Source organism: Pseudopipra pipra, chromosome 7, assembly GCF_036250125.1.
Source record: "Pseudopipra pipra isolate bDixPip1 chromosome 7, bDixPip1.hap1, whole genome shotgun sequence".
Classification (NCBI taxonomy): domain Eukaryota; kingdom Metazoa; phylum Chordata; class Aves; order Passeriformes; family Pipridae; genus Pseudopipra; species Pseudopipra pipra.
Genome location: NC_087555.1, coordinates 30,302,638 through 30,319,602, shown reverse-complemented (window position 1 = coordinate 30,319,602; position 16,965 = coordinate 30,302,638). Strand labels below are relative to the sequence as shown.

At 45.9% G+C, this 16,965-nt stretch overlaps 1 protein-coding gene across 2 annotated transcripts in view; it reads right to left on the bottom strand.

Moving 5' to 3' along the window:
* The window catches only part of LOC135417386 (TGF-beta receptor type-2-like), a 35,855-nt gene extending 19,105 nt beyond the window's left edge, over nucleotides 1–16,750 (bottom strand). The window contains exon 1 of one of the 2 annotated variants that reach the window (XM_064661468.1): nucleotides 16,194–16,750. In XM_064661468.1, the coding sequence (XP_064517538.1) occupies nucleotides 16,194–16,245 (52 nt within the window). In that variant the 5' untranslated portion in view covers nucleotides 16,246–16,750. The remainder of the gene's footprint in view (nucleotides 1–16,193) is intronic. The other variant, XM_064661467.1, reaches the window with a different exon arrangement.
* Between the last annotated feature and the right edge of the window lie 215 nt (nucleotides 16,751–16,965).

Genomic DNA, 16,965 nt, shown 5'->3' with positions numbered 1-16,965 from the left:
TGATTCTGTTATCTGCTCTGCAAGAAAGGTCAGAGCAGGAATATCTCTTTTTTTCTTGCCCCCCCCTTCATTCTTCTCCTAGGAAGTTAAAAGAAGAGCACAAAGCCCACTACAAGCTTCTTCAGGACTTTGTGTCCTTGAACCATTAGCTCGTAGGTACAATTTAACTGCCACATCACTCATCTTGGCCCTGATTAGACCCAGATGAACACTTTCAATATTAATAGTCAGATGATTTAATAAAGCTGCACGAGCAGTAAAAGTAACAATACACTTCCATAAACGGGTTCCAGATGTTGCCAAGGCAAATGCTAAACATCAAAATACAAACTTCAAGAAAAAAAAAGCTAAAAAAAAAAAAATTCTGGATAAGCAAAACTTGGAACAAACTATAAACTAATTAAATGTGGGTTGAGTTTTCCAAAAATAAATTGAAGCCATAAGGATGTGATGTGAGCCAATAAATAGTACAGTTAGTCAAAGTTACTGTGGAACACCAGTTGGAAAGATGGTTTGAAGTCACCGATAGGTGGGCTCACAGCGAGCTTGGCTTACCATCAATAGGAAGGCTTGTTCTCCTGTGCATGACAGCGGGATCAAATCTTCTGGTATCTATAACTGGGACCCCAGAGAGGTTACTGAGAGCATATGAGATGATTTTCAAGTCAAGAAATAAAGAAAAAATGATGCCAGAAGTGCCTGTGTCTCTCTTGCAAGAGCAGTGGGGGTGATACCACCACCCAAGGACACCAGGATATTTTTTCATGCGTGTCGGGGAAGCTCTCCCGCCTCTCATTGCCCACACTCTCTACTTGGCCACCTGCAAAGCCCATTGAAGCACCACTGCTGTAGTCAATAACCCATCCTCTTTCCCCATAAAAGAGTCATTGAAAACAGCTCTCCAAGGGAATTTCATACCGGTCCCATACTGCAGCCACAGAAGTAGTCAGCCCCCAACAGATGAGCTCTTTGCTCATTTGCCAGGGGCTCAGCTGCTCTTACTGCAGCTGTAACAATATAGCAGGGGGCTTTTGTGAGCCCCTCTCTACCAGTGCATTCCCAGAGAGCAGGTAGGTCATCCACCACCCAACTCTGGCTCCAGCTTTCTGCACGCTGCAGTCCCCACGGAGAGGAAATCACTAAGGAGCAAGCCTGGGGTGCATGGAGGTGCAGGCACAGTGCATTTGTTATAGCACAGAAGAAAGTGCTCTGTAGCCCAAGCAATGGCATGTGCAGGCAATGAACACTTTCAGTTCTCACGTATTCTCCCTGACATGCTTTTTCAGAACACCTAAACACTATACAGGCTTAAGGAAAGGTGCTTGGTGTGAGATCCCCAGCTTTCCCCTTCCCAAGGTGGAAGGGGACTAAGGCCTCTGCCACCCAGGACCTCCATTATACAACTTTCAGATTATGCTCTGTCTTACCATGATAATTACCCTTACATTGCTTGTATTTCTCAATGACAAAGAAAAATTGATAATTTTCAAGTCATAAATGCTCTACGTAGCCCCTCTTTCGTGTGTATCTCCAAGTACCCCGGAGTGGGGCTGACACTAATTCAGCAGTCACAGAGGGCTGCCCAGCTTGCTGTTACTGTGGTGGCTCCGGGAGCTCTCTGCATCATGTTTTCCATGCAGGTCAGTTAACCTGTAATCCCCAGGCTTTGCACTTGGAGAGACTAAGGCCACAGAGATTAGGTGAGGTGATCTGCAGCTTTCTCTAACCAGCAACACACGAAAATGCAGGACTAGGGAGCACTTCCACCTTGACCCTGCAGACATATTGCTCCTGGAAACATCTGAGTAGGTGTCCTGATGGAAATCCAGCCTGTGCTGGGACCTGCTTTCCCACCTTGGTGAGCCTGGGATCAGTGGTGAGTCCTTTGTCTGCCGCCAAGTTTAGGATTAGGCTTTACCTTGGGCTTTCATCCACGGGTAATGACACAACTACACAATAACAGAGCCTCTCATAAAATTATTATGAGAACAAACAAATTCCTTCCCTTTTATAAATGCAGTATTTTGTTTTTAATACTAAACCAACAGCAGAGCTGATGGGCTCTGCTCTCTCGCTGACCCATGTGAGAGCACCAGGTCCTTGGTGTTCTCCATCAGCACATTACTCCTCCACGAAGTTGCCTCCTCCATGAAGCAATACCCAGTGCCATGGCTGGGCATCAGGGTAATGCCTATGTCCTTATTGGCAGGAGATCCAATACAGGGTCAGAAGCTCCCATTGCAGTTGCCCAGCATGACCATTTATCAGAGGTCCCATATTTCTTGCAGTCAGGTCCAGCTTCAGCTGTTGGAAAGCACCTGGTCTTGTTGTGGCATCCTGCTGTGCTGCAGAATCTCCCCAGAACCAGACCTCAAAATGCTGTACTTTTATTTCGGAAGCAGCTTGGCTTCCTCCAGCATACTTCTGTTCTCCAGTGGTGGGGTCTGGTGCTACTTTCCGCTGCTGAACCAAAGACGTTTTTAGTATTGGGCTGTTCTTCTCCAGCCATGTGTTTTACTCTTTATCTTCGTAGGAGAGATAGAGCAGACCAAATGGAGCTGAAAAAACTTATTATCCTATTTTCTGCCTTTGCAAGGCACAAGCCACCGGCTCTGCCAGGAAACCCAGCAGTACACAGGCTGCCTTCGGATAAGAGGACCAGGCTCTGCCCTCAGGTATGTGGTCCCACATCTCCCTGCATTATAAATACTGTACTTGGCAGAGTACAGTATGGAGCAAGGAATAAGCCAGAAATGTTTCTTGGTGAATAAAAGAGGACTGATTTTGATTGCATTAGACATCAGTGCTTCCCAGTGCCAGGAAGACATGCAGTATACATTTCTGGTTCGCTTGGACCTTCTTCAAACAGGCTGGTAACTGACTTATTCCACCACTTATTTTTCCTTTGTGAGAATATCCCTTTAAATTAAGTGTTTAGCAAATACTGCTTAGTCCCATTACAAAGTAAATTGGGTAGGGATCGTACCAAGCAGGCTCCTCCAATCTCCTTCAGATGCTGAAATTACATCATGATCTAACTTCACCCCGGGGAGAGATGAGCTCTGCAGATTATTGTCCATACTTCTGCTTTGGTAATCTCTGACATTTCTTGGGTCCATTTCACAAGTTTTCTATGTGTCAGCACAATGACTCTGCTTTTGGGGTGTTAGGACATTTCATAGAGACATATCGCAGGGCTGCACCTCAACAAAGCTGGCAGCATCCAGGCAAGCTGGAGTGCCAGGGGCCAGCGAGGTGATTCCTGGCACTTGGCAGGGAGAATTTGGTCGGAGCAGTTTCCCTTTGATTTCGGTCAGTTGATGTCTGCGCCTGTGGGCAATGACAGGGCTCCTCTGTCCTCCCATAGAGTCACTTGTCTCCTCCATCCACCTGACAAGATCTCAAGTTTCCTTCCCAGATTTCACTTTCTGATCCCCAATGCTGCTCCTTCGGGGACAGCCCCTGCTCCATCCCTTAGGGCCCTTGCCTGGATCCCGGGGTTCTAGGGGTGCTGAGCCCAGGTCCAGCTGGTGTCCAGCTGGGTGCTGGCAGGGAGCAGCACACTGCCCCAGGGTGGCTGTGCTGGGCTGGACAGCTGCGGTGGGGAGGCTGCAGGGGCAATTATTTGCCATACCGTGCTCTTACTTGTGTTTAAAAACAACAGCAGCTCAACTGACTCATAGATCCTACGGCCTCTGAGTCATTTTTTATTTCTGGATTTCACTGCTCTGCCCTTTGCAATGAAGGGAGCTGCATGTGCGCGCGCGCACACACACACACACACATCAAGTTCACATTTGTTTTTCCCCTATAAAAACAAAACGATTTCCATACCATTAATGAAACAGAAATGATTCGACTTCGCGTAGCCTGGCTTTTATTTTCCATTGTATAAACTCTGCAGATGAAATAATGATGGCTGTAAAGTAAACCTCTCTTTCTTTTTTTTTTTCCTTTCCCTTTCCAGGCAGCCTTTTTTCGAAATAGCAATAGGGAGTCACTTACAGGCTTGGCTTGTGCTGTGCCTGTAGTAATTAACCCCTTCATCCCTAGCTTTTCCTCTGCTGGAAGTTAGCCACAGCGTGGGTGAAGACATCAGCAGGTCTCCTCTGGGACTAGAGGCAAAGCGGGGGAGCAGAGAAGGCAGGGAAATGTGGGAAAGGAGGCCAAAAACTGCTCTGTGCAGAGCAGTGGATTGTGGTTGGAGAGAAACACCCATGGGCTGGACAGCTTTCCTGGGAGAGCCAGGGCGCTGGCACTGCAGACCCTGAGGTACCTGTAGTCTTCCTGCACACCCCATTTTTCAGGTGCAAGTGGGCACCACAGTTTTGTGTTTAGCCTGGCAACCCTGACCTGGGTCGCCTCCCTTCCCTCTCACTCCCCTGGGACCACCAGTGAAATGTTCTCTCTCTTCCACATGCCACTGCAGAAATAATCTGTGGTAAATAATTAATCACCTAATCTTGCTCTCTCTGTTTACAGGGTCGTTATGATTTTATGAAGTACTCAGAGGAAAATTATTAGAGTGAGGTAATACCTTACATGAGCAGCAGATACAGCTGGAGCTGGGCGAGCACGTGCCTGCCTTGCCCTGCGGGACGGGGTGAGCTGCCCTCCCTGCGGGAGTGTGGCCTCTGCTTTTTGATAGACCCTCACCATCACACACAGTCTGCCCACGCAATCTGTCTGTCTTCAAGGCTCCTACACATGCCGCAAGCATTTTTCCTAATCACATCTATCATGCAACAGCACAACCCTGCACCCCCCCAGCGCTGGTTCAGATGCTTCAACGATGCCAGGCCCGGGCGGGTTAGTGACACTGACTGAGATACTGTTCCACTTCCCAGACTGGGTGATGTGTTTTATATTATTTCTCTTGGATTTATTAAGCATTATGTAACTGGCTAACCAATCCCGCATGCGATGCAATCGTGGCTGATTTCATGTCAGTGGAAAGTAAACAAAAAATTGCTCTGAAGTGGCTGAACTGAAATCCATTTCCACATGCAAAGTAATTCCTGGAGGATCTTCCCCATCTCCTCATGGCTACTTTGCATCCAGGCTCTCATGCAACCCATTAGAACAGAGTTATGGAAAAATTGCACACAGAACACAACAGTGTGTTACAAGCAAAAATTATTAAGATGAAGCTTATTTTACGTAAACATTTTTAAAGCAACTTTGTGGATTTCTGCTGCCCCTTGAAACATGTTACTATTGCCTATTGCTTGTCTTTTAGTTGGGTAACTCCTTCAAATGTGAAAATTATTCACCAAAGAAAGTCTGGCATTAAAGTTTGAAAAACACGGGAAGTCCTGAGGTCCTGAAGCCCAGAAAGACCCAGCCCAACATGGCCAGGAAGATGTTCTCCCTTGCTGAGCTTTGGAAGTATCAGGTGAGGCAAAAATTATACCCCATTAGACTCTGAACTCAAGCTTTCCTGGGAGCCCTTTCTTTCTGGTTTTATGGGCAATATCCTTCCCATTAACACTAGTTTGCACCCAGAGATGTTGAGCTGAGGATGGGGGAACGTGGAATGCCTAAAACAGTAGTGGCCTTGCACTATTTCATTTGTTGTTCGTCAGTGTCTGAAACATTCAGCAATGCCTGAAAATTTTGTGTATTTCTGGATCCATTTCACCAACACACTTCACTGAAACATCAATATAAAGTTGGTGGCTGGGGGTTTCCTGGTTGTGTGTTATTTGCATTATTTTTCAGTAAGCCCCTATGGCAGCCAAGCACCTGCTTCACCTGGGCAAGGAGCTAAGTCCAATTAAGGTGAATTGCTGTATCAGACCTGGCTGGGCTGGTGGATCATGGAACACTTGCCACATGGAACACGTGCCACTTGCTGGGCTGCAATTTGAACATGAAAGTGGCACAAAGCCATGATCCAGCATCAGATGATGGTTGTGAAAGGGCAGGATGAGACAGCCATGAAAGTGCAAGTTCACAGTTCCATATGGGTGTCAGCCTTTTGCTGACTCTCTAGATGAACAAAGTTGTCCCAAAGCAAACAGGGAAGTTAGGGGTTTGTCCACTGTTCTAGAGACTAGTTTACTTCTTTGGTAGATGAGCAGGGATGCTCTGCATCCTGCCTTAAAAAGGTGGCTCAAGGGAGGGTTGAAGTTTAGCACAGGACAGGAGGTTAGCACAGGAGTCCCTCACACTGCACAGGACAGCAGCTTAACAGTGGGCTTTTCACACCCTCAGTGCCGAGTGTGCATTGGCTGTTGTGGGTCGCTGTGTAATTGTGGCTGTTACCTCCAGAGCCACTACCACACCAGGCACAAACTTCCCTGGCAGACAAAAGCAGTTGTGAGTTTGCCCAGTAATAACTGTGCTTATCCCATCAGGCATTCGGCAAGTCAGATGTGAGGAGCTATGACACAATCCAAATTTCACAGCCATCCTGTGCCTGAAGGTGCAACCCAAGACCTCAGCTGGCAACAAGTCCCCCTCATTGCACCTATGACCCCATCCCTTTATTTTTCCTATCTTTTTCTGTCCTTTCTACCTACGTGTTGTATTGGAAAAGCCTTGAGAGAGCAAGCCAAGCCAGCAGCACAGCCAGAACAAGTTTAGGTCTGGGAGGAAAAAAACCCACAGCCAGGGGTCAGCCCATGTATTCAGGCAGTCCCGTGTGGTCACCTGCACCAGGGTCACTTCACAGCCCCATGGCCTCAGCAACTCCCACCAGCCCAGACAGTGTGTGATGGGAACATGCCATTTCTCCTTGTCAGATGGAAAGCAATTTATTCAGGGTCTGAGGAGGTGGGGAAATGCTGAGTTTCAGCAGTTCATAAGTAGTTTTAGCAGCTCTGCCGGCACCTCTGCTTGCCTGAGGCTTTGCAGGGTGAAGCAATGCATTAGCATATGTCATGGCATGGTGGGTATGGGCTGCCAGTGGGGTCTGCAGAGGGTTAAGCTGCCACATCCCCTATGGAAAGTGCCTTCTGATACTGGTGGATTTGCATGCCATGTTTTCAGAGGGCCCTGAGATTTGAGCCCTCTGAAGAGCACTTTGCAGTGATCCAGTTTTGACTAAATTCTTCTCTTAAAAATAAGTCCCTTTTCCCACCTCCCACACTGCTTGGGAGAAGGAGTCACAGCCTGGTCACATGCAGCTGGTTTGAGCTCATCTTGTCACAAGTTGCTGCAGAAATTGCTGAGTATTTTAGAGCACTTTCAGGACTGGGAGGTGAATGGCAGAAGGTAAGAGTCAACCAACTCCACACTGCTGTTGCCATCATTTTTGTTGCTCTTGTTTCTGCAGAGGTACCAAGAGTCTATCTTATATCCCTTTAACTGCAGCTTCTGCAGCTCATTCTCAGGAAGATGTTGCAAAGAGGAGTACCCCTTTTTACACTTAAAAAGCTGCAGCAATGACCAAGGAGAAAAAGCACATGAGCTGCAAGTAGGTAGCAGACATAGCTCTATCTAACCTACAAACTCAAGTAAAACTATTGCATGGCAGTCAGGTTTTTTTTGCCATTATCATCATATTATGCTCTGGAATTCAGTTTTGTGTACATTTTTCAAGCTCTGCAGGAATCCTGGATCTCTGTGAATAGATGGAATTGAAATTTAAAGATATCGTCCAAATAGGTAAACACATCAGAAACATTATCTGGGTCACATTTGGGCAATGGAGTTCACTCTGTTTTAAGTGCAAATGGTTTACTGATGATTTAGATGAACTTCCTGAGGAGTGTTTGAAATTCCTGGCACACGTTCGGTTTGCCATCTGCTAGAAGGTCTTTGATGAGCCCACAAAGAGATGTTAGACCGGAGCTGCTCTTCATGTCTGGGTTGGACTTTTCGTGATTGACTAGTTTGTATTTTTTTGCATTTATATCACTTTGATTCCCAAGGAATCAGATCAAGTGGGGCTTGCAAGGGACTCTGTGACAAGCTGCTGGGGCAGGGATGCTCTGTTAATTTTCCATCTATGTGCTGTCATCAACTTGTACCAGCACTGCCAGTTCTTTATGTCTGCTAAAATTATTATGTAGAGTTGAGTTTTGCCCTCATTTAGATTGGATCTAACAGTAATTAAGTAATTTGTGCTGTCAGAGGGAACTTGAACTTGAGGCTAGCCTGGATTACAGACACAAAATACTTTTTCCCTTCTCATAAGTGTCCCACATTTAGCGTGTAAATAGACAGTGTGTTCTTCTCTTTCATGCCTTTCTTGATCTATTGAAAATATCTTTTAAAGAGTTTGTGTTGTAACCTACTAAAAAGCACTGCACAATAGGGTTGAATTCAACTCGAACATTTTCCATTTTCTAAAGCAGAAGAGAGCTATGGCAGGAGGGCAGAAGGAGCAGGGGTTTGGAAAGGAATTTTTTTCAGGTATGGAAAAAAATTTTCAGGTATGTCTCTGTTGACAGAGCCCGAAGTGCTTTTACTCTGCACATAAGAGTAACAGGAGCTTTCTTGTCTTCGTGATGCCTCTCAAGAGATCCCACTTGCAGGAGAAGGAGAAGATTCCCACAAGTCCTAGCCAGTGGGCAGAGCTGCAGCACAGCTCCAGAGAGAGCTGACAGCTGGAGGGGATGAGGTACAGGGGGCAAAGCTGCTCCTCCAACATGGAGGAAATGATGAAGAGTGGCTTCTCTATTCACCACCTTCTGCTCCAAGATCTCATCATTTTGCATAGTGCACTGCCTTTTCAACTCAGCATCCTGCCTCTGGACACCTCCTGAAACATGGTGAGTCTGAATATTGCTGAACAGCACTTCTGCCCCAGAACTGCCTCCCAGGCTACAGCCTGTTGCAGAGCTGATAGCCCTGGTGAGGGTGAAAGGAAAGCTCAGAGGCTTGTGACGCTGTTTTACAGCAGGTGAGCACAGGGTAAAGATACAAACCCACAGTAAACATGTGCTGAGATCGCACCCCCAAGCGAACGGCCTCTGCCTCTGGTGGGAACATCTGCGACCATTTTCTTCCATCGAGTGCCTTTTGACATATTAAAGACGTGGCAGGAACTGACCTCCCAGGGGATCCATTGGTCTTATTTCTGTGGATGCTTGTACCCTGGGTCTATTTGAAGAAGGATGATTCATTCAACTTCTCAAGCTTATGGCTCTGTGTGTCACTTCCCATTGTAAGAAGAAGGGTCTTGTTTGCTATCATGGACTGGTTGGGGCTAATTTTGGGACAGATCTAGTATGGAAAAAAATGCTTTACACAGCAAGACAGCAACTGATTCCATTTCTTCCAAGCTGGATGATGATACTTAGAGTCTCCCAGGCAGGAAGTTTTATCAAGCAGCATCAAACAGATGTTCCTCATTGTGTCCCAGCTGTGTTGACTGGCAACCTGCTCTGTCAAACACTCATTGGGGATACAGGCGTTCATTCTCCATGGACAGCATTGTATTAAAAAATCCACCTGAAAACAGCAATGGATCTTTCTAAAGAAATAGCTATACCAGTGTTAGTTGTAAAGACATCAGAAGCACTTGCAGTCATGGCACTCTCAAAAACTGTTTCCAGGAAGGGGTCTGAGACAGGATTTTGCAGGAAAAGAAGAGAAATTCTTCTCTGGATTTTCAGTGCTGGACACAGCATGAATTCACATTGGCAATAGCATCTTTCTGATGGGGTGCATGGTGCACTATAGCAATGCAGGACACAGTCAAGCCTTCTGTTTTGGGATGGCTGAAGTGAGAAGGGATCAGTATCAAAATCCCAGGGTTTTGCATTGCTGATCTAGGGAAAAGGCCCCTCTTAATAGCCAGGAACTTCAGCAGATGTCTCTGGGCCTCCCAGATGCAAAGATATAAGTGTTATTCACAGAGTGAACATCTTCACAGGGGTGCTGGAGGAACTGAAAAGATTAGGAGAGACTCAGATATTGGAGCCATATCAGTCAGTGTTAGCTCTCAGGGGATTTTTCAGGGCTCAGCCCTGCCTGGACCACAGACCATGGTAATAAACCAGCCCTGTTTGCTGGCTGTCATGGTTGTGCTAGTTCCCATTGCTGGTACAAACTCATCTGTACTGCTTTGTGTGCAGGGCACACATTAGGGTGTGTGTGATGGTTCTGGACTCCCCAGTTCCCAGGCATGGCCAGAGGACGTGCCATCATATGCTGCAAGGGCAGGACAACAGCTCTTTGCAGGCTGAATGAAGGCAGGCTGGCATTTCTTTCAGAAACCTTCAGGCCTCATTAGAACTGATTCTGGAGCCAGCATGGAAGCTGCTGGGCACAGTTTTCTTTGGACATCTACTTATTTAGAAGGACTGGAGTTTTGGATCCAGTGGAGAGTAAATGATATAGAGCTAAAGGGAACATTTCCATCCCCAGCGTGGCAAGATAAGACATCTTCCCACAGGCAGAGCATGTCCAGTATGATGTTGCTTCAACCACTTTGAGAGTTGTTGCTTGCTTTGAGAGTGGCAGGGGTGGAACTGGAACACAGGGCTTTGCAAAGTGACACTGGGCAGCTGCCACCGCTGGAACTGCACATCAGGTCCCCACGACAGCTTCTCATCACACAGTGCAAATGCTGAAAAGGTACTTTAAAAAAAAAAAAAAGTTTTAGTCTTGAATCCAAATAACCCTGTGTAGTCACGGGTAGCCCTGAGTTGAGGCATGTCCTTGGTCTGCTGGAGTTCACACGGGCGGCAGCCCCCGTCCAGCGCAGACTGGCGGGCTGCAGTGCACAGCTGGACACATTAATTACCCCAACGCCAGGATGCATTTGCTGTAGTATAAATCAGCTGTCGTTTGTCAGGCATGTTCCTGGCTTATCAATGGGAAGGAAAACACTGCAGTGGAACAGCTCCATGAAAGGGTAAGTCCTGGAGCGGTGTAATTGGTGGGAGCATGGGCTGCAGAGGGGATTGCACGATAAGCAGGCACTCCCACTTCTCCTAAAATTTTGACAGTTACCAGCAGCTGGCAGGAGAGTTTCAACCCTACATGGACCGTAGTAAAAAGATGAACCAACTGATGAAGAAGAAATAAGACTCTGATGGACGCTACAGATCCTTTCCAGAGGCAGGATCACGACAGTTGACTCTGAATTCAGGGATGTGCGTGCAAGCAGGGCCAAGACAGCTTTCAGCCATCCCTTCACTTCCCCTTGAAGATCCCTAAGGAAATGTTATCCCACAGTTGGGGTCCAGCACAGAGATAATGTAGCTGTAATCCCCAGGTTTGATAGGGCAGCCAGCCATCAGTGGTGTTATCTCCCCTCTGCGTGGAGGCCCCTTCCAGCACGAGGCTTTCACTTGGCACACAGCTCTAAACATGGGATGTGAAAGAGCAAAGTGTGTGGGAGCTGCTGATTTTGTCTCCTTGGTGGGACTGTTTTTTTTAATAAAAAGATCAGATGTTGCACTTCCTTGAAAACACGACAATCTATGGGAGAGTTCATTAGTTTATGGCAAGTTGTAACACTGTGGAGCCCGGCAGAAAGCAAATGTTATTGCAAAGAGTTATCACTAAGGGGAGAGGAAAACAATGTCCTGAGGAAATAAACTCGACAGAGCAAAACACCGAACAATACAAAGCCATGGAGTACAGGCAGTAGAGCTGAATATTTTCTCAGAACAAAAGCCCCCAGTCACCTGTTTTTAATGCCAGTGTTTGCTTTCTGCATATTCAGGGAATATGTGGGATACAACTGTCCAGAACTCCATCTCTAATGGGAGTAACAAGTATCATGATTGCAGCTGGCTGAATTTATTTACTACTGGTACACAAAAATGTCTTTGTGACCATTATTAAATAGTGATAACACCAGTAAAACACCAGTAAGCATAAGTTTTACTATTGGTTTGTGGGTTTATTTGTTTGGGAGTTTTTTTGGGGTTGTGGAATTATATTTCAAAAAGGACTTTCCTCCACAAAGCCCCCCACCAAAACACAGATTTGAGCAGCTTTAATGATGACCAGCCTGTCTCAAGTCTGAGAAAAGCTGGAGGTGCTAGGGGAGAGGAAATGCCAGTTTTCATAAATCTGACATAGCTGTACGCTGCCAGTCTTCTTAACCTTCAGTTAATCTAAGTTACACCAGACTGAAACAGTAGTATTGGGTTTGGAGAAGTGTAAAGCTGAATTCAAAATAATACATTGCTTTCCTTGCTCAGTTTCTTGCCACTTGCAACACTGCAGAGGACTCCAGTTCTGCATTGTCAGGGTTTTTCTTGTGTTTTTCCCTTTCACTTCCTAACTGGAGAATTTATCCCAGCTTTGTTCTTATTTAGCCTCATGGTAGGACACACAAGTTTCTCCTTCAGGCAGTGGGATGCTCTGCCTGCTCCCAACCCAGCTACTTACACCCAGCCAATGTGGGGCCCTTGCAGCCTGGTTTGTTTTGAGGGAATAATTTCTTCCTTGGTGTTTTGGCTGGCTTAAATCAACACGAAAGCATAACATAGTGCTACTTGAGAAGGATTGTAACAACCAACCCTGCAGTCCTGTGTCCTGGGGTAGGCAGCACCCACTTCCACATGCTGCATAGACTGGGAGAAGAGGTTTGCTCAGCTGCCCGGGCTCAGCCTTGGACCTGCAAAGCCCCTTTCTGCAAAAGGATGTATTTGCCTGTGAAATGGAGGGTGACTCCTCCTTTGCCCTGCTTCTTCCCCCATCCCCTCACAGCTCACATTTGAGCCCGTGTTCCTGAATTGTGCACACATTAGTGTTGGGGTGCAATTCTAACAGCTCCTCTGCTCAAAGGAGTGGGCTGGCATTTTGGTGGCACTATGACCCCTGGTTTTAGCTCTGCTGATCTCAGAAATAGGAAGCCAACTTCTTGAACAAGCTGCCTAAGGAGCCTGGGATAGGTCAGAGATTTCTTGGGCAGATCAAAAGCCAGAGATGTTTTTCTGACAGCCCTGGAGCTCCCTGTCCTGATTTATGAATTATATACACTCTATATATTTAGCTGAAGAGGCTCACTGGGGGAACAGTTTGTGTAGGCAGGAAAGAGCATATGGCTTCAGAGAGCCACCATCTACCAGGAGATAACCCTCAAATGCACTCTCTGTGGAGCCATCAAAGTTCCATGAGGGACCATGACAAAGGGACCCCAGGAGACTAGGCAAAAATGTTAGGATATTTTAGTGGATCAGCATTTTAACAGGAGACTGAGTTATGGGGAATCAGACCCAAATCCCAGAAACTGGGAGATCTAGACTTGGGGCAGCAGACCTGCAACTTCCCCTCATTTCAAAAATCTTCTTTCTCTTGCAGCTCGCTCTGCCATGGAAGTCCTATGTGCCTTGGCAGACTTTAAGTTTCTTCTCCTCTTTTGGAGGTTGGATGCCCAAAGACACTCTGCTGGGGTTCTTCACGCCCTGAGAGCTGTCGTCGCACCAGTGACACTTAGCTCACACTCTTGAGGTTGCCTCCACAGGTCAGAGGGTTGTGGTGCTTTGTTATCCTCTCTGTGAGATGAGACTGTGTTCAGCCCCATGCCTGCTTGTCCAGATGTGAGTCCTGTTCCTAACAGATGGAGCACAAGGGAGACTTTCCCAATACTGATACAAAACAGGGCAGAAAAACTCCTAATTCTTAACTTTAAGGCCAGAGTGTTTCCATGTGCACAATACAGTAATCCTGATATCAAGTCTGTAGCTTCTGTACAGGTTATAGTTCCAAGCAGATAGTCTTGTAGTCTTGAAGGCTTTGAGCAACAAAAATCTACCACGTCCCCAGCCTGAGCAATTACTTGCTGGATCAACTTTACTGTCTTGTGCTCTAACACAAATGCACCCCATTTTAGCTTCCAGTGTGTACATCTTGTTTTTCCACTGCTCCATAGAAGAGGAAGCCCTCTGCCAGAAAGCACCTCCCTGGGACCCGGCTGTAGAAGGCTCACTCACCTTCCAGCTCCCTCCTGGCCAAACTGAGCCTTCAGTCCCCTACATTGTAAGACAGTTTTCCAGTTCTGAATGATCCTTGTATTTTTTTTGTCCCGGGCCAGGTAAGTCCAGGACTGCCTTGGAAGGATTCTCTGCTCACCTGTGTGAGGGTTTGTGCTAGCAGCAGTGCAACTACAGCTCCTGTCTGCACCTTCTGCTGAGAAAGTCATGCAAAAATGCTGCCCTCCAGCAGCCACTGCCACCAGGGAGGAGTTTAAGGGTGGATATTTTGAAGCCTTGCTGGGGCTGGCCGGGGAGAATTAGGGAAATACGGTGGTCTGTCAGACTACAGCCCTTTATTCCATCATGTATGGACAAAAGTGGTCAGAGGTGCTGTGTGATGGCCACTTCAGCATGTTGGTGATCCAAGGCATAGAGACAGGCAGCATGGAGCACAGACTGGGGTCTCTGCTGCCCTGGTGTAAACTCTTAGGGAGAGCAGCAAAGTTCCTAAAGATGCTCAGCTGGAATCTGAGCCATGTTCTCTATGGCGAGTCTTAAATTTCTGTGCTAAGAGAAGCAACTTCGCTGCTGTCACCAGGCTAGCACTGTCACTCTTAAAAGAGAGGCTGGTACGGTTTGTTGCTTGAAGAACAGCTGAATGTGTATATTCTGTCTCTTTGGGGAACTTGCTGTTCCCTTCTTTTTTAATGTCAATGCAAAGTGGGCTCCCAGGGTATTTCTACTGTCTCAACATGACTGTAGGGTCAATCTTATCACTAAATGCAAGGGAAGTGGATGTAGTCTTAGAAAACATCTATCACTGATGAGCTGAATCACAGAGAGCAAGCCTTGCCTTATTTTTTTTTTCCCATGCAGAGGCAAATTTTGTCATCATATCACTCACATAACCTTTCAGATGAACTTAGTAATCATGATATGTTTTGGTTTGGCTTCTTTCAGATTAAAACCTTGCCTTTCAGAAAAAGGAAACCATAAGTTAAATAACTCCAAAATTAGGTATATCTGAAGGATAATTAGTGGTCTTCTTTTTTACCAAAAACAACCCAGGACTGTGCTTTAAACAATACCTTGTAGTAATTCCTGCTCCAACTGCAATTAAGTTAGCAGGATGTTATCGGTATAGTATCCTACATTTCAAACCATACTTTTGGGTATTATCTACAATAATGAATACTATATATCTCCATAACTTTTTTTAAAAATTAACCAGAGTTTGTGTCCTAATTCTCCCCATCTGGTTCTCTCTGCTTCAACAGTTGCCCCCAGGGTTGTGTTTGCCTACACACAAACTACTCACCGATCATTCTTTTATTCCCTGTTCTTGTAGATAGGGGGACCCACATAAAGTGAATACAGATACAGATCCCTGCCCCCAGTTATTTCATTTGGATGCAAAAATACTGGTGTTGTAATCCTCCTACTTCATTGCTTGGAGAAAAAAAAGCAATTCTAGTTGCCTTGAAATTTCTATGGCAAGGGGAACAGGTCTGTGTTGGTCAGAGTTCACTTTAAAAAGTGTCAGTGTCCATGCAAATATATAAATATACACTATATAGGGATATATGCCTGTATACACATACATAGGCTCTGTATATACAGAAAGACACACACACATACTTAGGAGATGTGTATATAACACTCATTTATACACAAATCCATTCCCTGTTATGAAACAATCATCAAGATATAAACAAGAAAAGTTAAACCACGGATGGGCACATTTTCAAGTGCTGCTGGAGGGTTTTATCTACGGTACTGAAGAAGTGCTATCAAAACTGAAACAGGGCACTTATTACAAAGAAATCTTTACGTAAGTGCTGGAAAGGTTTGCCGAATAACCAGATGTTGTTGCAAAGACACTTCTCCTCCCCCTCTCCCCACTTCTTCCCTTCTTTAATAGTTCGATTAATTCTGCGCATAAACCAGGTCTGATAAAAGTTCTAAGCTGCAAACTTCACCACATCTGGACACTGTCGAAGCCAGATCGTTCAGCGGTGCACTTCAGTTGCTTTTAATCTCCCACAATAAAATAAAAACTTCCAACAAGTAATGCTGACCTATATATATTTTTGCACTGTAAACACTGACATCTGCGAGCTGCTCCAAGCGAGCACGCAGCACTTTCCACCAAGAGATCGCTCGCCCTTCGCCATAAGAGCAATACACAGCTGATGCAGTTGCAGCAGCGTATTCTACTAAACTTTCAGCTATTTCCAATCCTCTGGCTAATTGCTGTCAGGGGAGAAATCAAAGATTAGCTGTTTTGCTGGAGGAAGGAAAAATAAATGACTTCTCAGAGTATGTTGCTTAACATTGCCTAACCAGAAACATTTTTCTACTCACAAAAGGAGAGCAGCAGTAAGGGAAGCAGACTCAGACTCCTTCGGTAACCCATTTCTGGATCCCACTAGCAACAAGAAACCCGGTTTCACGGCTTTGACCAATTCATCTTCCTTCGGTGGAGCCAGTCTCCTGCGATTCTGCTGTCAAGCCCGGAGCCCCGAGTTTGCGAGGCTCCCAACCAGGCTTGCCGGGAAGGCGGATCCAGCCGCTAAAGCCCAGCTGTGCGTGGGGTCCGCCCAGGAACTGCAGTTTATGAACAAACTAAGCCTGACTCTCCTCTCGAAATATATACAAATATGGGAGGGGGGAGCTGGGCAAAGGAGTCAGGCTCTGAGAAAAAGAGTTTGGTTTTTGTTTTCTGATGACAATGTGGAGTTGCTCCTGGCTTCACACGGCCCAAGGATCTTTGAAGGGGACCTAAAGTTTGCTGTGTGCATCTAATCAAAAAGGCATGGGTACCCCTGCGTGATTCTTTCATCTGAATAAAGCACGAAAGGTACGCTCCAATATGCTGAGCTGCAACTAACTCACTACTTTTCTCTTTTAGAAATTAGCTTTTAAATAAGCTTCAATGGGTTACATTTTTAATAAAACTAATTAGAAGTTTTAGGGCAGCTTTTTCAGAAAGACCACATCAATATGAGCGTAGCCTAAAGTAGGTGCTTTTGACCCATTAAAGCAGCAGGATTTAAATATACGTGTTTTCCTGAAGCAGGGCCTAAAATAATAACATAGAGCATTTCTCCCCAAGATCCAAACTGCTATACAAAAC